Raw genomic sequence first — 24,773 nt, 5'->3', positions numbered from 1 at the left:
GTCTGTCATAAGCATTTGTCCATAATTATAAATAAAAATGCATAAGCTGTCCGATTTTCTTGCTGGTAGTGGGAATTGAATGCAATGAATATTATCGATGGGATAATGGGGCTATATATCAGACTTACCTTTGCTTACAGAAATCAGGGATCCTTAGCTCCACAAAGAAATGAACTTCATTCTATGACTGTTAGAGACATCCACATTGTTTGGAACAGGTTAGGTAGAATATTGATAGAAAATCCCCATAACAATTGATGAGCTATTCTGTCCTGACGCCTTCTGAACGATAATCTTGACTGCAAGGCTCTTCCTGACTAGAATTACTAATGCATTTGAAATTGATTTACAACTTTTGCGGGATTCACACAATTGCCTCAAATACGACTGACAATCCACACTGAATTAGCAACATGTATTCATGCTGATTTTACAGAGGTTAGAAGATCTGCCTAGCCATTCTTATGCTGAATGGTTGGGACAATTTACATGCTATTCCTGTGCAGAAACCACCTCCTCTTTCCCCACTCTGGAAAGGCACCTGTGGTCTTCTAAACTGCTCTACAATGAATAACAACCTATGTGATTTAAGTGAAAACTAAACGTTTGTGAGTGTTTAGCTACTTCAGCAGGATAGGCCACCCTTTAACATGTCCTATTGCATCCCTAACATACAGGTCATGATGATGTAAAGTCTAATATAGTATTTGGGACAATTGTAAGTACCCTTTGCAAGTCTCTGAATATGGTCTGCAATTCACAAGCCTTACTACCACTAAAGTGCACCAAAAAGTTTGTAAACCAGATCTTGTAATTTTTAAAAGTGAGTGAGAGCTGTGAAGTGGCATGGAAGAGTTTTGTGTTGCGCTGACAAGGTATAAAGTGAGAAAAATAAGCATAGAAATTGAAATTGAAACTATTTTACATATGGCAGTAGCAAACATGGGTTCAAATCCCATGCTTGGTATTGGTTTCAAACAGGGGTCAAATCCCATGCTTGGTTATTGTTGTTTCAGAATGCTTCTAAAGAAGTGATATTCAAGAAATGCATTTTTCTGTAACCACTCCTGTTCAGATGGGAGATTCTTATTTGTCATCTCCCAACTTTACCACCCCATAATGTAGCACAAAAGTATAGAAATGTATGGAATGTTGCTCTGCATCATTTGAAATATAAAGAAAAACATAATTTAGATATCCTTAATTAAAAAAGGTTCAATTGAGTTACATGTATCTTCAGATAGCTCTGGAATGAAAATTCAAAAGAACATCAGGTATAAAGATACCAAAGGGGTCAAAATGGTCACACTTTACTGCCTTCCTTTAAAATAATTTATTGGAAACAAATTGTGACATCCACATGCATGTACATTTAAAAAATGTAGTCATCTATTCTATATAGTATTGAACTTTTGCCAAGGAAATTTACATTTCTTACTCAAAATTGTCATTGGTCACAGTTCACTATAAAGGTATTTTAAGAAATCACATGGCACCCTATTCAAGCACATAACATATGCATTTAAAGTTGTCAGTTATGGTAAGCAAAGTACAATACACAACATAATTCATGTGTTTCAATTTTTTTGCTGCAGACCTTTTTTTAACTTGGCTTCAGGCAAGAGGTGTATTGAACATGGCCATGGCATGTGTTACAGTGTGAGTTGAGCCCTCCGATAAGACTATATTGCTCAGAAATAACAGTAAACTGAGGTATATGGTATCAACTAGAAGTTCTGGTAACATAACTAAACCTGAGAACTGGTTACATCATTTCACCAGAAACTTCATAGATGTTTATTTTGAGGGAGGTATCTTGAAAAACTTGTTTTTTTTCCAAACGAGGAAATGTTTATTAAAAATAGTAAGTGAAACACTGTACTATTCCGTGTAATTGCTTGTAAAATACTTCATCAGTGGTAAGAAATCTTAGGGTCAAATTTGACTCCAACCTATCCTTTGAACCTCAGGTTAGAGCTGTGCATGCCAGCTGTTTTCCTCAGGCTGAAATCGGTAAGGAAGATGGTCCAATTGATCCTGGAGGAAAGCCATAAATCCATAATTCACACTCTGGTAACATCAAAACTAGACAACACAAACAGCCTATACTTAGGTCTAACATCCTATTTGCTTCACCACCTGCAGATTATTTCAAATGCAGCAACTCAGCTGATTTTGAAGATTCGAGCTGACTCCTCTGTGCGCATGCTTAATTGGCTGCCCATTATTAGCCGCATTAAATTAAAAGCCCTAACATTTGCCTACAGACCGTGCAATCAAAAAGGCCCCTGCTACCTAAGAAAAAGATTGTTTTACTACCATTAGGAGAGAGCACTTCGCTCCAATGGACAAAAACCTCTACATGTTCCCAGGGTCAGCAAGGCAAGAAGAGGCGGTTGTTCCTTTTCCCAATTATCCACCAAACTATGGAACTCTATGCCTTCAACCATCCACTTTGCGCCCTCTGAATCAGTCTTTCTTATACTTCTAAAGGCTTACCTGTTTGATAGTTAGGTATTCAGCATCTGATCTTGACCTAATCTCCTAGTGCACCTTGAAGCTGCCTGCGCGGGGACGCCTCTTCAGATGCAGCAGTGCTGTTTGCAAATCTATATTGTATTGCATGTATGTAGAAAAATATTTAAAAAACATCCTTTGCTTTGCTGAGAAACACTTTGGGCCCCATGTAGGTAATCCCAGATTACCGATTCTTAAATACCAAATCATACCGATTCGGTATTTAAGAACAGGCAAATGGGAAGTAGGTAATTTTACCGAAAAAATTACTGAATCGGTAAGTTTCGGTAATTACCGAATCGGTAAATACCGATTCGGTAATTGCCATTCATTCCTATGAGCCTGGAGGCCCATAGGAATGGATGGCAATTACCGAACCGGTATTTACCGATTCGGTAAAAGGGGGAAACATTGAAGGGTGGCAGGGTGTCACTTTGACACCCTGTTGCACCCCTCAATTGTGTATGGGTGCACATGTTGCAGCCATACATGCCCTAAGGGCATGTATGTCTTCAACATGGCACTGTTGGAAAAGCAAAAAAAATGCTTTTTCCGAGGTTTTCATTATTTACCACCAACTTGTAGTTGGTGGTAAATAACGAATGAATCCTAAAAGGGGAAAAGCACTCATTTGAGTGCTCCCTACATAGCAAAATCGGTAAAATACCGATTCTGTATTTTAAGGAATCAGTAATTTACCGATTCCTTAAAATACCGATTCGGTAAATTACTGAATCAGTAAAATGCCCACCTACATCTCATTTTCCAAATAGCGGTCAGTAACGGCCGAAATTACAGTATTTCGGCCGTTACCGACCAGTATTTGCCTATCTATATCTGGCCCTTTCTGTCTTTCTGTGGAAGGGAGAGATTGTAGAAGCTGTTCCCTGTAATAGGCAGCTAATTACAGACACTGACTAGTACTAGAATGTTTAAATTTGATTTACTTTACATGAAAATAATCAAGCATTATAGTCTCCTGACAGGGTTTAAAGGTCCAGAACCCGAGTTCTAGGTCCGAGCTTCGGGCATGGTATGTAACTGTTAGCACGCAACTTTTAGCATGAAGTACTGTTACCACGGATCTATTACCACGCAGGACCCATTACCACGGATACCTTTACAACGCATTACTCTACAACGCAGGTACTATTACAACGCATACCATTACAACGTAAGTTTAGGTAAGTTTATCTTTTTTAAATTACATTTATAAGGGGTATTGGGTTTGGGTTTCGGGGTACAGGGGTATTTTTAGGTTTTAGGGTTGGGTTTGGGTTTTGGGGTACAGGGGTATTTTTAGGTTTTAGGGTTGGGTTTGGGTTTTGGGGTACAGGGGTATTTTTAGGTTTTAGGGTTGTGTTTGGGTTTTGGGGTACAGGGGTATTTTTAGGTTTTAGGGTTGGGTTTGGGTTTTGGGGTACAGGGGTATTTTTAGGTTTTAGGGTTGGGTTTGGGTTTTGGGGTACAGGGGTATTTTTTGGTTTCAGGGTTGGGTTTGGGTTTTGGGGTACAGGGGTATTTTTAGGTTTCAGGGCTGGGTTTGGGTTTTGGGGTACAGGGGTATTTTTAGGTTTCAGGTTTGGGTTTTGGGGTACAGGGGTATTTTTAGGTTTCAGGGTTGGGTTTGGGTTTTGGGGTACAGGGGTATTTTTAGGTTTCAGGGTTGGGTTTGGGTTTTGGGGTACAGGGGTATTTTTAGGTTTCAGGGTTGGGTTTGGGTTTTGGGGTACAGGGGTATTTTTAGGTTTCAGGGCTGGGTTTGGGTTTTGGGGTACAGGGGTATTTTTAGGTTTCAGGGCTGTGTTTGGGTTTTGGGGTACAGGGGTGTATTTAGGTTTCAGGGTTGGGTTTGGATTTTGGGGTACAGGGCTATTTTTTACATATATATTTAAAAAATAATTTAAAAAAATAATATAATTAATTAAAATATTATTAATTACATTATTTTAAAATATTTTATACTTACCTATACTTACGTTGTAATGGTATGCGTTGTAATAGTACCTGCGTTGTAGTGTAATGCGTTGTAAAGGTATCCGTGGTAATGGGTCCTGCATTGTAAAAATTGCGTGGTAATGGTATGCGTGCTAAAAGTATGCGTGGTATCAACATATATCCTCGGGCATGGGTCTATAATGACGGCAAGGGCATTTAAGAACTGGTATAGGCAGAAGAGCTGTAACGCTATTGAAACATAACGTCCCCTGAGAAGAGAATATTCGAAAATAATCAGGAGAAACAAAAATACAAGTATAGAAATGTTTTTTCATAAGGTCAGTGCCCGGCAATACACACACACGAGCGCATGAGTGCACACACACCACACATGCACGCACACACATAAAGTATATAGGCAGATGTGAATAGTGTAATAGGCTACATAACCTAATTCTTGAGAGTGGGAAGATACCATGTCTCAAAAGAGCAAAGCCTTGAGTGAGTGTTGCTTCTCCCCACCCTCAACAACAGTAATAAACAGCAAACATCCTCTGAGCATCTGCATATATGGCAGATGCCATGGTATGTTTTCATGTGTATTTGTTTAAATAAATGTATTTAACCAAAAGTAGGATTCAAGGGAAAGACCGGTGCCATGCATTATTCTTTGGCTTTAAAAAAAACATGGATGGTAGTCTTGAAAGTTTTTTTTATATTAAACATTTAGCAGTTCATCGAGATTAACCTGTAAACACAAAAATGCAATTAACTTTGTATTATTCATGCTTTGATTGACCATAACTGATGTAGGCTTTTACTTTAAAATGACTAACGTCTGGTTGCCATTTTGATCATGTCACAGTGTGTATTTTGTTTCTATAGAAAGCTAAAGTTCCAATTAACAAACACAATCTGCTTTTGATTTTCTTCACGTGTGAAATATTTTCTTTTACATGATTATTGGAGGATGCCCTAATTGGTTGCAACAGTACATCTGCAGAGTACAGGGAGGGTTAATGTATCTTGTTTTGTTGAAGATAAGTGCATGTTAGAAAGATGCTTTGGGAAGCTGTTTTGTGGAGGGTCCTGGGAAAAAGAAACTTGAGATTGTTTCAATATCTTTTAACCTGATTTGAGCATTTCATGAGAACCATGTGTAGGTGTAGCAAATGTTAGAATTGTGTGATGTAAGCTAGTGCAGAATAGTTTAGAGTTCAGAACTCCTTCAGAATATTTCCAGAACACTTATACTTAATGAGAAGCGCAGAGTAGGAGATTTTGAGTACTCTCTTTAAGGGAAGAATGATTTTACTGTAATATTCATTTGAGGCAAATTTATAATAGTTTGCCCTCCTATTATACGATTTTGATTGATTGAACTTTATATTGACTAAGGCATTCATGCATTGATTTGATAATTTTGCATTTGTAAACAAGTTTCACCTTTGATTAACCTTTATGATTTGAAAATGTAACCATTCTCTGTCTTCTATGTGGAGCCAACTGTGTTTCCCTATATTTAAATGTATTCATTTGATGAACAGCCTCGTTTGTGATCTTACATTCATCAGAGCTCCGAGTTGCACAAAGAAAAATGCCAAAAGTCCCACCTTCTCTAGGATGAATAACTCTTGACTTGTCTTATTGATGAATTTAGGCATTATAAAAAGTGTGCTCAGTATGCCATCATGACATATTCATATGTCATTGACACAAGGCACAAAAGTCAAGGGTAGTGCCCCTTCAGTATTTGTACCAGGTTTTGCAAACATTGCATAAATTGTCTAGCACCGGAGTGCACAGACTCCCTGACAGTCAAAGAGGTATTATAGCGTAGTGTTTACAAAAAATACACCTGGGCCCATATTATAATAAGGGCACACTGTCTTTGTTTGTGCCTCAGGGCACCTTCAAACAGGTGCACATTGTGCAAACACGGAAAGTGCGGCCGATTATGTTGAATGCGCTGCCCTCAGGGCAGCCAGCAAACTCTTTCCGCCCAGGGAAAGCACATCTAAGTGAAGTTCAGAGGGTCTGCATCAAAGCCGCTCTGTGTTACACAATGCAAGCGACATCCGCCTGCACTTTCTAGAGGAATTGGAGATCCCCTTGCAGGTGGGTGCAGTTAGTGACTGCCCTCAGGGGATGCACTGACAGTACTCCACCTTTTTGTGGAGCACTTGCAGTGTGCCTCCTGACGGCTTCTTTACTTTTGCACCCACGTTCTTAATACAACACAGAGGCAAAGATATATCCTGATTTGCATGTTGGTATGCAGCATTCAGATCAGGGAACATCCTCCTGAGATAGCGCTTGTGCTTCATGTGTGCCAGCACTTTCTATATTACGGACAGGGCTGCACAAGCGTCTATCACCCCCTTCTGTTATTCCAAGGTGCCCTGGGGCACATAAAATGGAAGCACATTCCCAATGTGACCATTTGGCACTTTCTGTAATACAGCCCCTGCTGCCTTAACCCATTTTAAGCAAAAAAAGATAGTGTTAATAAATAATATGGTCAATCAGAAGAGTTGCACTTATTTGCTGAGCAGCAGAAGGACATTGAAACTCTTGTTTTAACCTTGTGTTAACATTTACTGAGTGTGCCTTTACCACTTGCTGTTCATGCACCTGCTGCACATCACTGACTGACAAAACATAATTTGACAAGGGCAGGTATCTGTGAAACAGTCATATTGTAATCCAATGAAAGCTATCAATCAACATATTGACACTGGATATGACAATATTGTGGATATATCTGGTCTCATCTGGCGCTGTTACCTCATATCCCTCAAGCTACAAGTAAGATTACTGGATCTACTTAAAAATAATCTTAAATAGAAATTTTTCGTTCTTTCTTTCACAGATTGATGTCACCTCATTTGTCAAAAACTGCCACACAGACACTTGCAACTGTAACCTTGGCGGGGATTGTGAGTGTTTGTGCACGAGTATTTCAGCGTATGCTCACAAATGCTGCCAGCAGGGCGTCGCGGTTCATTGGCGATCTCCTCATGTCTGCCGTGAGTATGTTAATGGTGCCCAAATTATGGAACTGTAAACACCTACTGAATACGCCACGGTGTAAGAAATGAGCATAGAAAGTTTAAATTTGCATCTGAAAAAAAGGTGCTTTTGATTCTGAATTTCCGTGTACAGGAAAGGGAACCCGGATAACTTGCTTTTAAATATTCCTGGCTCCCTCTCAGTGCTTTGAGTTTATTTGATTACCTCCTTTCGGGGGTGAGAACTTTACTGTTACCTATTGTGGGACTACATGTAATAAGCCAGCTAGATGCAAATATCCCTTCATCACATACAGAGGAAAAAGCTTTTGGGGATCATTTGTTGTTAAATGTACCTTGAGTATCAGCCTCCCTCTATCATGCACGTAAGCAAGTGGAGTCTTTTCTTGACCTAACCCCCTTCTTTGGATGTCAACATCCAGGAGGTCCAATTTCTTACTGAACGGCTCCATCTTCTGTGCTTTCTCAAGATTCCAGTGGTCTCTCATAGCCTCAGGCCTGACATCTGTAAATAGCTAATTTTGTTCATCATTCTCGATGAAGAGGGTGATCACTTCCTGTGAAATCTGAATATGTTCCCCTAAGTAATAGCTTTGAACCAGCCTGCATTGAATGCAGGTTCAGAGCAGTTAGAATAAGTGTGAAGCGTGCCCTGATATAGTAATTGTGAAACGGACGTGTTTGGGCATTTCGTGCCACATGCAGATAAACAAGATGCTTTTTTGTGAGTCTTAGAAACAACACCTTGTCTGGCACAGACTGATCGAGTCCCAGACGTGCATTATTCAACCAACTACAAATGGTTGCAATGTAGAAACTATAACTTCTGCTTGTTGCTGGCTGCAGGACCCCTGCAATGGGTGCGCAGCTATCCACGTTTGTTCTTGAGCAACTTAAGTCCACCGATAACCTCTTATTGACTACTTGTACAACACCGTTATGCTTTTAACAATCTCATATCTATCTTTGAGAAGTAAGGTGGCTGCACACAATATTCTCTTTCCCCTAAGACATATCAATTTTACGTCAGGTCAGAACATGATCATTTCAGAAGGGAAGAACAAGAAATGGCATTTCGGCAATGATTTGGAGTTGGCATTTGTTCAGTTTCTGCTCCTTTGTTGACGCCTTCATGAGTACCTCTTATAGGGGAAATATATATTCAAATGTTTTCAAGGCAACCCAATTTATATCTTTGATAGCAATGACAATTCAGTATGATGCTTCATGAGTCATGTTGCATTATAGAGGGAGAGTGAGGCAGGTAACCAACAGTCAGCTCTTACTTTCTCCCTGGCTACATCACCGAGAAAGAGTAGAGCTGGGTTATGCAGCTCAAAGGATGACTTCACAAGTGGCAGATTTTCTGGTCACGCAATCTACATCTTTTAACAATTGGATTGGGTGATTAGAACACACACCAGTGATGAATTCATTCTCTGAGTTCCATAACAGCCTTCCTGTTTTGCGAGAATCATGAGTCCTGCCACCTAATGGCTTCTAGTCATTCATCCCTGCCATGTTTAGTTAGTAATCTTATTACTTGATTATTGAAACCTTTGCAATACACTACACAGTAAATACATTAAAAATGTATGTTAAAAAGTTAAAAAAAACAGAAAACATGCACATAGTGCCATCACGATTGTTTTGCTAATATTTTAAAATATAATCTCCGCTGTCCTATCATTAGCATCCCAAGCTGCCCTAAGCTCTGCACAGACAATTATAATGTTTTCCCAATAGTGTTGTGTACTCTCATAAAGTGATTTGCTACCCCTGCTTGCATACTAAGATGCGCTCCTGTACCAGCTGCCGAGCTTGATTGGTGCTTTTTGCAGGACCGCCAGTCCATCCCAGGAATTTTGCAGCACCTTCGGACTTTTCATTTGTAAATAGCACCTCAGTAACTCAATCGGAGAGGATACAAAGGCAGTTGAGTTTAACATCCGTATTAACAAACAAAGACACCCCAATAACCAGTATATACATACATAGTAACTAGAAATCTGTTTCGTCAGGAAGTGCATTATTTGAGAAAAATAGAGAACACGTTGACTCAAGAAGTAGATCATGATGAAAGAATCAAGAGGCCAGATTTCTTTTCATCAGAGTATAGAAAGAAAACATAATGGCAGAAAAAGGCCAACAGACCTATGACCTGTATGCTTAGATCTGTTTTGAAATGCAAAACCCAGAAAAAGTGTAGCATTTCCAGTTTCTATGTTGACATGGTTATGTATGTAAATACAACAGATCCTATACCCCAAAAGTGGTTGTGGACATCAAATATAATATTAAAATTGGCAAGATGGTAGATTGGCTCTCCACAGTTCATCTGGACACTCCGTTGCATATACCTCTCCAATCACCATGCTGTCCTGACAACCACAACTTCACTCCCACACACTGGAGGAGGATCACACACCTGTGCAAAATGACGAAGGATGCTTCAGATATGTTGTGAGGGCTGCGGTCTTCTACTCAGATATAGTGGTCTGGGTTCAGCCATCAATACCAAGGGTGACACCAGCAGTGCCTGTATCCAAACATGAGTGTTGTTGATCCAAACCTCTGCTCGGGTGCTGCCATGTAGCTGAGCTTCTCACTGCACAACTGTGCCACCCAACCAGTCCTTAGAAACCATGTAATGAAGCACACAAGAAGTCACCATATTTTCACTGCCTCGGGTAGGCAAGGTCTTACACGTTTGCCATCAGTCATCTTGGAAGGAGACGGTTGAGAGGACCCAAATTTAAGTCACAAAGAGGCCATAACAAACTCTGTAGTACTGAGCTGTATCTAATAAAAAAACAAGAAAGTTGTATTAGTGAAACAGATTTCCGCTCATGTGAAAGAAAGCTAATAGACAGGTTATTGTTTTGTTACATAAAGAACAGCCTTTTCTGTCATCAAATTGTCACTCTGAGCATTCCTTTAGACCGTTATACCTCAATAGGCCTACTGTGACCATGCACAGTGGGACTGTTACACTCCATGGCTCCTTGATGACTAACAGACAGTCACCTCTCTCAAACCAAAAGGCATCATTCTTGTCCCCTCCATTTAACATATAGACCCACACTTCTTCCCATAATTATCATATCACAATTTCTATCAGTACAAGTAACTGTTTTACAAATAACCGGCTAAAATGAGCAGAACCTGAGAAATGGTCTATGTTATACCCAACCACTGGAGTATCTAAGCCGATAGGGACTGGGAGATACAACCTTCAACGCCGACCCAGAAACCATCATAGCAGAGGTTAAGACTAGCCTGAAGAGAATTTGCATTAGTAGCGACCTCCTCCTTTTCTCCCCAAACGCTGAAACATGGAAATTTACATTCCACTTTAAACTTGCCCTAACAAAAGTAATCTGAAATTCAAGTGACCCATTGCTTCAGTGCTCCCACCCTTCCATGTTAACTTAAGAGATCTTATTAACAACATGCATTGTAAGGGTAACAACTAAGTTCAGCCTATTGTCAGGAGCCTTCTGATCTTTGAATATACCTTCCAGAACCTCAAAAAGGCAACACTTCAAATCCTCGAAATACCTTTTCCAACTTGCTATCACATCACATATGGTTCTGCTACCTGGAAGCCTGGCAAGTTGCATTACACTTTAAAAATACCTTAAAGTGCAATCATAAATCCAAGGGGGCCTCACCTTGATTCAACCAACCTTTCATGTACTCCCTAGAAAATGATCTATCAACTTTTACAATAAGAGCATAATTATGGTCCGGGCCAGTCTTATGAACCTCCAGTTCATGGAATAAATATCTCTTAAAGATTACAGCACCTTAAACCCATATCTGACTTGCTGACACATCACATTGCCATTCTGTCTTTGTCACATGCATTTAGCAATCAACTCACTCCCCACTCTCTGCTCATCACTGTCCAGGAATTTACCACCACCAGCTCTTCCAGCCCCTATCCTTCAAACCATTATCACTGAGCCCACAAATAGCACTTGAAAATTAACATCCAATCCATCATCAAACATACACAGGACATACGAAAGGGGGAGGAGTTAACCTAGTCCCCATTTATGACTTGACCTGTATAGATTTTCCTGACACAATATACTTTCTTTCAAATGTATAGCCGCCTGCTGCTCTGTTAATCTCAACATATCTTTAATGTTTGGCAGAAACATATAGCCAATCCCATTCCAAAAAGCTTTATTCAACGAATGAAGTAATAAAAGCACAAAACTTACATTAAAGCAATACACAAAACGTCGATAAGCAATTCATGGAGGCCATTTACAATTCAATACATGCCCCCTAGGATGGAAGATTCTAGTTATCATAAAACTCTTTATGCAAATCTTAAAATTTTTACATATTACTTTGTTTAAAACTTTTCAAAATATACCACAATATGAATTACATTTGTTAACAGTCAGTAAAAAAGAGAAAATCATTTCACAATTATACAATACGGCCAAGCGTGCATGTGAAAACTCCACTAACTCATTGTGGGACCTCAATTCTTATTGCCCACACCCACCCCAAGAATTTTGCCATGCCTACAACAATAGCTTCAGCTGTATCGCTTCTAAAGATTCTTTCCGCCTCATGCGCCCTTCTTGTTCCCAAAAGCTTACAGATTGGGGTCAGCCAGTCGCGCCACGGAGCTTTGTAGCCACTACATTCAAATAAAACATGGGTCAATGATTCTTTACCACTCCTGCACATTGAACACAGGTCATTTCTAGGTGTAGACCATTTGCTAGTAAAATCTTTGAATGAACTGGAAATATAATTTTCGCTCAAAGGGCTTTGTAATAAAGTCCCAATATTGCTTAAACTCCGGTATGGGTTTACATTTCAAGTAATGCCCTGTAAGGGATGAAGACTCACAATTTCACACTGTATTAGTCTGGGCCATTTCCCAATATTTAGCCTTCAGGATCTGTTTAGATGGAAAAACTGTGTTATGTATCTGTCCACTATAGTGGACAGATACCCGTATTCGTTAGAGTAACTCTAAGCTATCTTAACAATTTAATTTGGTGCGATGTGTCCAACCTTTTCACACCTTGAAAGCCAGCTGCATACTCTGCAAGTTCTGGGGTAGACCAAAGTCTACACCAGTACAAAAGTGGACGTAATTTTGCAAATTCCGCTATTGACCTTCTCCCCAAATCAATCAATAACGGGCATGTTGGGGTACTCTGTGGCAAGCTGGTAATATTCTGAGAAACTTATTTTCCGAGATAGTAAGTTTGGATAAGTTCTCATCACCCCAGAGTTGTGCACCATATAAGGCAGAACTCCATAGCAGGGCTAACTATCTTGGTGAAGGAAGTGTTGTATTTTTTTTTTTGCAGTACTCCCACCAGTTGTCTATGTTTTAGGGATGCTATATCGATCTGATATGTCCAGTTTAACCCCTCCTGGATGTTGACCCCTTGATATGTCAACTCTTTGGCCTGATCTAGCACGGCACTGTTCAGCATAATGCCCCCCTTAAAGGCCCTATGTGGATTAAAGGCCATCAATTTTGTTTTAGACACATTGACCTCCAATCCCCGTCAAGTGCAAATCTCTTCAAAGATTGTTAGGGCTCTCTAAACCCCACTCAGGTTTTTAGAAAGGATCAATGTGTCATCCGCGAACCTTAGTATGGGGACTTTTCCACCTGCCAGAGTCGGTGCGTCTGTGGGGGTTAATCTCTTACAGTTCACTATCCCATTGATGTATAAAGAGAATAAGGTTGGGGCAAATACGCATCCCTGTCGAGCACACTTCTCCACTGCGAAACATTCTGTAACTTCACCCTGCTCACCCCACTGGATCCTAGCCTTGTTATCCTCATGCAGCCTGATGATAAGTGTCAACAAATCGGGTGGTAGCCCCATTTCTTGTAGCGTCTGCCAAAGCTTTTTGCGTGGTACAAGATCGAATGCTGACCTAAGGTCTATAAAGTCGTCATACAAGCTACCCTTACCCAAAGTTACAGTTTTCCAGAATGGCAAAATATACCTAAACACTTGGTCGATTGTGTTGTCTAGGTACAAAACCCTGCTTGGAGGAGCGATAGGATATTGAACTCACCGATCCAATCCTGCACTCTATTGAGCACCAATCTGCCCATTATCTTTTGTAGAGAATCAATAAGGCTGATCGGCCTATAGTTCCGTGGGCATGATTTGTCCCCTTTCTTAAAAACAGGAATGATCTCGGCTCCTTTCCAGGAATCTGGAACCGGCGCACCCTGAGCTGTAGCATTTGTCAGTAAGAGGATATATTTGCCCCATCTCACTTTATCATAGAGGAATATATCCCCCGGTATTCCATCTAGACCTTTCTGCCAAGATGGATTTCAGGGCCACCTCTACATCTACCTTACTTCACCCTTCAAAAATTGATTATCAATGCTGCCCTCTGTTTCATGCTCACTTGCAGCATATTGCGGTTAAAAGTGGTTTACCCACTGCGATTGTGAGATGTGATTTTTGGGGCTGGGAGGCCTGCCCTCCTCTATTCCATTTTCTGGACATTCCAGAACTGTTTAGAATTCCTATTAACACAAGGATCCTTCAACTCGTCCCACCTTTTGATATCCCAATCCTTCTTTGCCTTTTTTTGTGCCCCCGATATGTGGCCTTTGCTGCTCGTACCACTAAGGAGGCCCCTTCTATGATAGCTTCCCTTAAGTCTGCACAGGACATTTTACATTCCGAGCTATACCATTCCTGAGGTTTGGGTGTGATCATCTTCTTTGGTTTGATCTTTATACTAAAATGCATACGGAATAGTCCAATAAATTCATTATGCATGCAAATAAAAATCTATAGATCAGTCGGATTAATTACTCTATCCTGCAGTTCACTAATGGCCTATGGGTCTTTTAGCTTAATCAATATTAGACGCCTTAGATCATTCGATAAGACAACGTCAGGGGTGATATTACTGTCTAACACTTTGTGAGGATCTATGGACCATAAAAGGCCCAAGTCCACACCTAAAGGCTAACCAATCATAAATAACTTCCTTAGAGAAATTAATCAAGCTGACAACGCCGGCTGGTGACTCCCAGATTCTGTAGGACCCGGCCTGGTGGTCAATCCCTCTCTGTGAAAGCAGCTAAAGCTTGGAATTCTCTCCCCCTGGAATTACGCGACATCCAGGACTCTAGACTGTATAAAAAACAACTCAAAACCTTCTTCTTTAACCTTCCAGTCTAAACTCCTCTGCCTTGCTAGGTCACTGTAACTTTGCGCGCCAGGATACTTTCGAGTAGTTGTGCGCGATATAAAACTGCTATAATATAACTTAACATAACTTCTATAACAACAGCAACCACTGTCTAAAGCCAACAAAATTCTGATCATGGGAGACTTAAATATATGGATTGATAAGCTGCTCTCATGTATGCCCTCTGCTTCCATCAGCAAGAGAGCGGAGCAATGCTTTCAGCTGTTCACATGCACAGCCTCTTATTCACCCATAGCCTTGAAACATCGAACTCTCCTATGCAATCAGAAATCTGGCCACATCACTGCTTCATTTCCATCAGATTGACCAATTTGGCATACACAACCATCAAATGTGCAACGTTATCCCTCTATCCTAGCCCGGAATGCAATCAATCTATGCAAGGAGGAGTTAAATTCATCTTACAACATGGTTAAAATCGGTCTGTCCGACTCAACAGACTCTAAACCCTTGCTGGTAAGGCTACGTCAAAAATTGTCATCTGTTCTGAACCTTATAGCCCCTAATAAAACTCAAAAAATCCAAAATGGATATCAAAGTAATCAAAAATGAGTTCAACCATGAACTAGAAAAGTTTAGCTATACAAACTTCAACCTGGCAAGACAATCGAGCCACAGCCAAAGAATAAAGATATGGCACCTGTCAAACCATCTACATGCCTGGTTACATGCTACCCCCCAACAGTTTTCCCAATCATGTCTATTATTCAATATCTATATTTGTCTGCTGGCACAACAGCTAGAACACCACCAGGTAAACTTCTAAATGTACGCAGGTAAATTGCAAATTCATGTCCAGTTGGACAGCACATCTGTCAACCCAACTAACATCATCTCATAATTGAACTGTGTTCTGAACTGGATGAAGACGAGCTTTCTCTGCATAAACAGAGTAAAAACTGAGATGCTAGTCATAGGAGCAATGGAACACAGCCCATTAATCCCAAACTCACACCGGTCCTGGAAATCCTCTCTTAACCTCCCTGAAAATAAGTAAAACACTTTCACACTTTCCTCCGTACTCTGAACTACTGTAACATAATTTACATTGGTCTCCTCGAGAACCTTCTCATCAGAATATAAAGGCTATTGAACCAGGCTTCTTGACTGTGCTGAAAGCTCTGCAAGCATGCATGACCACATCAATTTCACAATAAGATCGCTCACTGGAGCCCTGTTGAAATTAGGGTTAAATTCAAAGTCCATTACAACATCAACAAAACATACTCAGGCAAAGGGTAATGATACCTGCAGAAATTTCACAGCGCAGCTTCTGGAAACCCCATTCCGTGTCCGCTCCTTTAATCAATCGGCAAACTTACGATAGATGAAACATGGATGTAGTTCTGTTGGAGTCTAAGGAACAAGACTATGTAACAGCTTAAATCTTAACTTTTGGTTTAAACTCCATCCAGGAAGGTCTTAAAACCTGAATCAGGCTTGAATTTGAATAATTCACAAACACAGGGGTCACAAAGAGGGTCAGAATGGGACAGAAAATAGGCCCGGGCACTAAAATAAAAGTGGCCCAACATTAGTGAATTTAATAGTTAAAAAACGTGGCCCATGTTTGCAAATTGGGAAGATTTTAACTTGTAAAGAAATGCTGTATAAGTGTTTTGCAAGGTATGGGAGACTGCATGGATTTGAGCTTGCTGCAGGACACTTTTTTTATACCAGGGAAATCAACAGTAACAACCGGCCCAGTAGACCATAAAACAGACACACAAAGAGCCACAGAAATGTCACAAACATTGACTTGCCAGTCCAGCCCATTTGGCCCTGCCTTATTGCCTTGTAGGCCAGTTTGCCCCTGGTCATGATGCACGAACATGGGACTGGGCTACCACCTATCCAATCAGGTTTCATAGATCCATATTTGGCCTTTCTGTACGAACCTGAATAGGCTCTGCAAGACTCTGATGTAACCTAATAATTACATGTAGATTTTTACATCAAAATGTATAGTAAATTAGTAAAATATGGGGTAAATAAAGAAATTGCGAAGGGGATGGGGGGTCAAATTAGCAAGGACTAATGGGCCTCTATTGTTTAACAACACATTAAACACATGCAATGTTATTGATATGTTCTATTCATTTGTTTCATATCCTTTTTTGTTTTCTTTCAGCATATGACTGTGAATACTACAACCAAGGTATGTAACAATTTCTCTGAAGGGTCTGTCAGTATAGGCTAATGTTGCTTATATATTATTACGGAAAGCTTTGTACTGCACAGAGTTATCTTAACCTCAGCGGGATGAGGGAATCAAGGTTTGAATACTATGAATTCAACAAAATACGTTGAATCTCACAGAACAATAAATGATGGTGTCATATTATTAGCTCCAATTTTTGAACTAATTCTTTTCTTTGGGGTAGATTTATATGTGAACATGCAGAACTTCTATATTGGCCCATTCAAGTCTCACCTATGCAAAGTTCACCCACAAGTCTAAACATATTCATTGCGTGCGTATAAGAATGATCAAGCATAACGGTTCATGGCAACTGTGTTCACATTTGTGCACATAGTATTTGTGAATCTGTGCAATCTACTTAGGGAGCATACAAATGTACTCATCATTTAATATATGCACATTGCTTCAGCCTGCCTATTGAATGCAGATGTTCTTGCCTTGTTAAAGACAAACAGAAGGTTACCAAATGAGTAAATGTCCTGAGAGACAGAAATCCCAGTTCCAGGCATTCACTGAACAATCCAGATAATTTTCGGATTTGTCACCAGGTTTGGCTGATCAACGGGGCTAAAGAGTTAGATTACAATGGTTTGTAGATGGAAAACTGGAATGGGGTATCATGCACCTGATGACTTGGAGTAATCCTGTAACCTTATGCATATATCTGGGCACAACTGAAAGAGAATCAGTAATTGATTGAAAAAGGCCACCTTAATGCAGTGGAACATTTTTAACAGATACCCTTCTATCTCTGATTCCAAAGCTTGATGTGGAATCTGGGTATGTGGTCCCTTTGAAGCCTCGGTTTTTCCTTGACCTTCTCTCCCTTGTGCTCATGGCATAGCAGTATCATAGACATCACTGACCAATGTATCTTTGAAATTTGACAGATACGGCTGCTCCATACTCTTGTACCCTGAAGGAATAATTGGTGTGGGGTTACTATTTCTACACTACTTGACCTCAGTGGCCAACACAAGCAATCTTTCCTCTGTCAACTTTTCATCTTCTATTGGATGCTTTTTGAACCCTCCTTCACACACTTTTTTTTGCAATTGGAGAGTTTCTGTGAGCACTCTGAACCTCAGGCTAACATAAATGTGTATGTTGGGTTGACTAATTACCACTGCCATGATAATGAACACACAGATTGGATTTAAAAGTGGTCTGGACTGTTAACCCACAATCCTTAAATGACTCTCAACCCAATGATCATCGTACTCATAACATAGTTCATCTCTCTGTTCAATGTTATGTTATGTAGATTTGTAGAGTGCATGTGTCACCTGAGAGGGCATCCAGGCGCTGAGCGGATGAGAAGGGTCCCACCTGCATACAGGTTATGACTGCCTTTGACACAGGGTTAATGGAAGAACCATATCTTCAGCTTCTTGAGGAATTTAAGAAGCAAGAAGGAGGTCCTGATGTGTTTCTGGAGGTTATTCTAAGTCTTGGCAGCAATGTGGAAAAACAAACAATCACTAGTTTTGCTCCTGTGAGTGCGGGGAAGGTGTGAGGGCATGAGAGTCAAGCTAAGTGGCGTGTCTCGTAGGTTGGTAGAAATGTAGGCAGTGGTTGAGGTGTCGTTGTTGGTCCTTGAATCTCTGTGTGATACAATCTTTTAACAGGTGTGTGGTGAGAAATGGTGTCAAAGGCTTCAGAGAGGTCAAGTAGAATGAGTGCTCTGGTTTTTTCCTTGGTCAAGGATGGCCCGGATGTTGTCTGTGGCCACAATGGTGGCTTCGGTGCTGTGGTTGCTGTGGAAGCGTTACTGCATGCTGTTCATAAGTTGGTGGAGTTTGAGATGGCTAGAGATTTGCTTGTTGATCACCTTCTCCACAACTATGGCTAGGAAAGGTAGCAGAATGATGGGTTGATACTTGCTGAGCTTGCTTGGGTTTGCAGATGGTTCCTTAAGGACGGCTTTGACTTCTGCATGTTCCTAGCCCTCTGGGAAAGTTGGGGTTTTGATGGATGAGTTGATGGTGGATTTGAGCGTGTGGCTGGTCATGGTCCTTCCTAGGTTGTTATTGCAGTGGGGACATGGGTCCATGGAGGTCCCTGAGTGGACCTACTTCTTGATAGAGGCTGTGTCTTTGTTGTTGAGTCAGCTCCAGTTGGTTAGGTGTTCATTGATGTTGGTGGTGGTGAACAGCTGGTCTATGGGGTCCTTTAGGTGGGGCTGGGTATCGAAGTTGCTGTAGATATTCAGTATTTTGTTGTGGAAGAAGTAGGATATACTGTTGTAGAATTCTTGTGAGTAGGTGATGGTGCTGGTTGCAGCTGTGGGGTTGGAGAATTCTTTAATTATTGCAAATAGTTCTTTGAAGTTTTTGGAGCTGGTTTCAATTCTCAACACCAGGGCCCTTTTCTTTGTTTCCCTAAGTTAGAGGTAGTAGTGCCTGAGTGATACCTCCTAGGTGTTTCTGATGGTGGTTTTCCGGCTGGATTCTTCTCTAGTTGCTTGCAGTAGTGTTTGGATTCCCTGTGATTGTCAGTGTACCAGCTGGCTTGCTTCTTGTTTCTCCTTTGTTTGGTGTTCCCGATGAGTGCAAGGGTATTGGCGCAGTTTGAGATCCATCTGTTTACTTTTCTTATGTAATTGTCTAGGTTGTTGGTGGTATCTGGTTGGTTGGTTCTGAGGATGCTGGGCCAGTCCGCTTCTGTTTTTTTGTTCTAGCTAAGGCCTGGTGGGGATTTTTGGTGTGGTGGCTTGCTGTGTGCCGATGAAAATGTGAATGATGGAGTGGTCTATCCATGTGAGCAGGATGACACGGCTGAAATTGACTTTCCGGCTGGAGGTTAATATGGGGTCCAAAGTGTCCTGCATTGTGTGTTAGGCCCTGAACAATCTGGCAGATTCCAATGTTGTTGAGGATTTCAAGCAGGGCTCTGGAGCCCAGGTCCGTGGGGTCATCCAGGTGAAAGTTGAGGTTACTGAGAAGGATGAAGTCCTTGGAGCGTCTGTGATGTGGTTGCTGAAGCTGGTCCGTAGTCCGGGCGGTCCGTACTCGAGGAATCATTTGATGATTTTTTTTCATTTTGTTTTAATTTTGAAGTCCATGTGTTCCATTAACGTTGTGTTTGTGTCTGCAGAGGGGATGCATTTGATGGTGTCCTTGTGGATGATGGCGAGACCTCCGTCTGACTTGTGCAGGGCAAAGTGAGCATGTTGCACAGCAGTTGTAAGAGCGAGAGAGTATGAAAGTGGAAGGTGGTAAAGTGGAAAAGTGTAGAAGTGGTCAAAGAGCACAAAATTACACAAAAGAGCATAGAAAGAGCACTCTAGAGCACTCAAAGAGCAAAAAGCGCACAAAATAGCACAAATGGAGGCCGAATTGTGAGAATAGAGAAAATGTCCAGTAAAGCAGAGGCAAGTAAAGAGTTTGAGAGTGAGGGCCCAGAAGAGGAGAGTATGAGGGAGAGAGAGGAGAGAATATGCTACAGGAGGAGTGAGCCAGAGTCCTCGAGACATGAAGGCTGGATACAGAACGGCCTAGACTGGTCAGAGGACTAGTCCCACGTAAAGGAAGGGGGGAGCTGGGCCTGGGCACCTACTTCATGAGATCATGCAGCGGGCAGCATAAAGTAGGTCCGGGAAGTGCAGGGGGCAGTGGGCGGGGATGTGAATGGCAGGAAGAAGACATAGGAAGAAGCAAAAAGACCCAAGAGAGCAGATAAAAAGTGGGGGAGGCGGGAGGAGGAAAAAGCATAGGAAGGTGGAGGGGGTAGAGGGGCCTGAAGAGCAAGAGGAGTGCACGGGAGGGTAAGTCAAAAAGTCAAAAGAGTAGCACAAGCACTGCAAAAATTACACACGGCATAGAAAGTGGAAAGTGAACATGTTACACGAGAGTTGTAACTGTGAAAGACTACAAGAGTGGAAGGTGGAAAAGTGGAGAAGTGGCAAAAGAGCACAAAAGGGCACACATGAGCACAAACGGAGCACTACAGGGAAAAGAGAGCACAAGAGAGAACAAGACGGGCACAGAAAGGACAAAAATAGCACAAAAGTGCAAAAAGAGGCCCAAGAGTGGCAAAAGAGAGAACATCCAGGTAGACCTAGGGGAGCAGAGAGTTTGAGAGGGACGGCCAAGAGACCAGAAAAGGCGGCTGAGAGAGAGAGAGAAGAGAAGATGCTGCAGGAGGAGCGAGGAAGGTCCTCGGTGCAAAAGCCTGGTCTGGAAGGGCCTAGACTTGTTGGAGGACCAGTGCCAGGTAAGTGGACGGGAGAGCTGGCCCTGGGAATTAATTTTTGATACAACCCGACACACTTCAGTGCGTTGCGTAATTAGAAGGGTGTACACTTTTTTGCACAACGCTTGTTGTTCAGGTATGGACACTTTGCTTTATTGAGTTAGTTGTAGTACCCGTTGCCCATATAAACAACATTTGTGAAGATTTTTCTTATCTTGAAGTGCATTATATTATGACAAATTGTTCCCAAATGTAATTAATTACTATCTTACGAACTGTACGGTTCGGGAGGCTTACCTTACTAGCTCAAATTGTATTTAATTAATGCATGAATGACTACATAGGAAAAACATTGTTTGATATATTATGCTACTCAGGATCCATTGGGTAGAAAGAAGCAGAGTATCTTTGTAAGGAAAACTGATATTTAATGAGGCTGCTCACCCAGTACGCTTCAAAGTCCCTTAATCCTAAGGTTAAATATAAAAAAGACTGGCAAGGTGGAGTTTACTACACAGATGTAGTAGTATTTGATCTCTTTCTTGTTTCTTTATTGCTTCTTGTCTTGTCCCTAGTGGACTTCCTCATTGGTGGAAGACCAAAAGAGCAAACATGAGACGAAAGAAAGGTCTGGTTTTAGAATGAAATTATCTATAATGGCCCAACAAATTTGGCCTCAAACCTACTTAGTGAAGATAAACAAAGTGATTGCTGTTCCATCTTACATCTAACCAGCAGCCATTCGATATTGCCCATATATAGTTTCAAGTCTTGAAAATCTATATGTGTCTCCTACTTCTGCAAAGCATCACAACAGGGTCGCAGTTTAAAATGAAATACCGGGAAACCGGTGACAGTCATAGGTTGGCAGGCATATAAGCTGAAAAATGTTTAGGAATGTCATCAAGAAACAATTAAGAGGCGGTTCCAGGTGCATCATTGTACCTAGTGCAGAAGAAATGTCTTTCCATCTGTGCATTCCCACTTTTTTATATTTCAACATTTTTTCAACTGGATAAATATTTTCTGTGCGGAGAAACCCCTTTTCTTACACCCTAATACTTTTGAGGAGTGTTTCATTATTCCTAACTCTTAGGAGAGATATCCTTCTACCTATTTCCTGGGTGGGAATGGATTTTGATTCAGTTTTTAAATAAAGACAAGCAGGTTTGCGTGCGCATGAGCTAAACATTTTAGGGCATTTGCGTCTTAGAATGTTGACTTGCCCAGCATTCCTGGGAGTAAAATTACTCACAATATAGTTTTTGTGTGCAAAAATACCTTTTGTGAAGTGCAAATATGGTTTTACACTCGCAAAAAATACTATTGGACATTGTACACTCCAGTTACACATGCAAACATGTTTGAGCCTCATTTTCATTGTGAGGTATTTTGGAGACTATCACAGTCCTATTTGGCATTAACTCATCGGGACTTAAATTGAGTAAAGGCTGTAGGTTTTCTTTGCAAAAATACCTGCTTCCTTCTAAGATATAACTTTGTATCTTGTATATGGCTGCTTAGTTGACCCTTTCCTTTGAGAATGATTTCTATGAGGCGAACTGACTAATTTCTATTCCAGTTTTGATGTCCACACTCTAAACTCCCCATACCGAAAGTAATATAATCCATCTCATCTTCTGTTACCTTGTGTCCATTTAAACATTTCAACATTGAGATCATAATAATTCCCCCGTGGTTGATTTTACGGTTTTCCATTTTCCCAAAAAAGAGAGTTTTGCAGATGTGTTTTTTCTCCACAATCTACATTTTGCATGATTATGCATCTGCTGCATTTTTTATAAACTTTAACAAATTCAAATAGTTGATAAGTTGGTCAAAGTTTAAAAAAAACGCACATAGTTGATAAAAGTCAATCTAGCAAATTTGGCACTCACCGCCATCTCAGCTCTCTAAATATGAGTGTTAAGTCCAGTGTTGAACTATTCCAATTCACCATGTGTTATGAGTATGATAACAAAATTATAGACCACATTCCTTGTGATGACAAAAGTTGTACATTCATTTAATGTATCCCCTTCCATTGCTTTACTAGGTCTTGGAGAAGGGCCATACATTTTAGCCAGCTATGGAAACAGTGACACTGTTTTAGGAGCCAATGTAACCAGCAGGAAGATATTTCCTTTACCAAGAATAAGTGCACATGGGAATGTGCTGTTCAATTTTATGATTACACCAGGACTTTTCAAGGATAAGGACTTGTGTAAGTATTATTTACCCTATTAGAAATTACTTTGAATACGTTACCTGCTACATTTAATTTGTTCCACACATTTTTGAGCTGTTACTGGCGCAGATCTGCTAGAAATAAATTGTTCAACCAGTTTATTTCCGTGGTTTTGGGCATAGCTAACATATACCAGCAGGAGCATCAGCACAAAGTCCAAATGTTCTGCACTATACACTGCACCCTACCTATGGTAGTCCTTTGCTACACACTAGGGTTTTAGAATCAGCCATTTTTCTCACTTGCATTAGGTCCCATGACACCCATACTACCCCTCTGTCTGCACGGTTGCACACCTTTGTAGTGTGTTGTTTATACTGCCATGTCATAGATACCTTAAATAAGACATTGAAAGGAATGTTGTTACTGGAGTGTAAGTCATCTGTGAACAATAGGAGCGAGGGGACGTGATTTGGAACAGACAAGACACTGATCAAGCATAAATACCTATGAGCAGTTTGATTTAAGACCCTGGCAAAGCTCCTTAATGGAACAGTCAGTAAATTATGTTTAGCAATGGAAACGTGATGTATGGAAGCATGTATATATGTATGTGTTTGGTATTTCTATAGTGAAAACCTAGCCAAAAGCCAGTGCAGTGGTCAAAGACAAGCATAAAGTCAGTCAGTGATAGGAGAGGTGGTTGGTTTGTGGATTGTTAGTTCATTGTAAGGTTTTGTTCTTTAAAGAGGTGTGTCTTCAACTTTTCCCTAAATTGGAGCATTGTTGGGGCGGTCCTGATGGGTATGGGGAGGTTGTGCCAGACTCTCAGTGAGTAGATGGAAAAGGCGAGGTGATAAATAGGGAAGGCCTGCTACCTTATGTTTTCTTGTTTTTTGCCTTGTCCAGTACACGGGCATTGATAATATAAGCATATTATACAATTTTAGGTATAATAAAAAATTAAATCATGTTAAAGCTTCTCCCATTTCCACATGACAGATTTCATTCTCTGTTTTTTTCCCTTGTAAATTGTAATGAGTGTCTCACAGTGGTTTCAGCTGGGTAGCAAGAGTAGCTAAAGGTGATGCACCCACTAGCATAAAGTAAAGTAATGGCATCAGTGCCGTTGCTATTTTTGTTTTCCAGCCGCAACCCCACTTCCTCTAATTTAAAGGTTTCTTACCATGAAACACAATACCTTTTCTTGAGAGGATGTAACAAATATGATGTTTGCTCAGCAAACCTTTTATAAACTTTATTTAAATGTTTTCGAAATTTGTTTTGCTATATCGTTTAACATTTGTATGATCAGTCTTGAATATTACATTATGTACAACCTGGCCCTCTCTGCAGGCTTACCCCAAACATTTTGCCTTCTTCCTCCCCTTTTTACTGAATTTGTTTTTGTTGGCGTTACTACTCTGGGCACTTTACCACTATTAACCTGTGCTAAATTGCA

General features: G+C 40.7%; 1 protein-coding gene across 1 annotated transcript in view; it reads left to right on the top strand.

Moving 5' to 3' along the window:
- OTOGL (otogelin like) overlaps nucleotides 1-24,773 on the top strand; it is a 1,110,282-nt gene that overhangs the window by 730,669 nt on the left and 354,840 nt on the right. Inside the window, exons 28-30 of the mRNA XM_086931129.1 lie at nucleotides 7,328-7,484; nucleotides 16,858-16,884; nucleotides 23,180-23,347. Of these exons, the coding sequence (XP_086787255.1) occupies nucleotides 7,328-7,484; nucleotides 16,858-16,884; nucleotides 23,180-23,347 (352 nt within the window). The remainder of the gene's footprint in view (nucleotides 1-7,327; nucleotides 7,485-16,857; nucleotides 16,885-23,179; nucleotides 23,348-24,773) is intronic.

Source organism: Lissotriton vulgaris, chromosome 1_1 (genome assembly GCF_964263255.1).
Source record: "Lissotriton vulgaris chromosome 1_1, aLisVul1.2, whole genome shotgun sequence".
Lineage (NCBI taxonomy): Eukaryota > Metazoa > Chordata > Amphibia > Caudata > Salamandridae > Lissotriton > Lissotriton vulgaris.
Note: the sequence above shows the minus strand (reverse complement) of the source record. Positions and strands in the feature narration are given on the sequence as shown.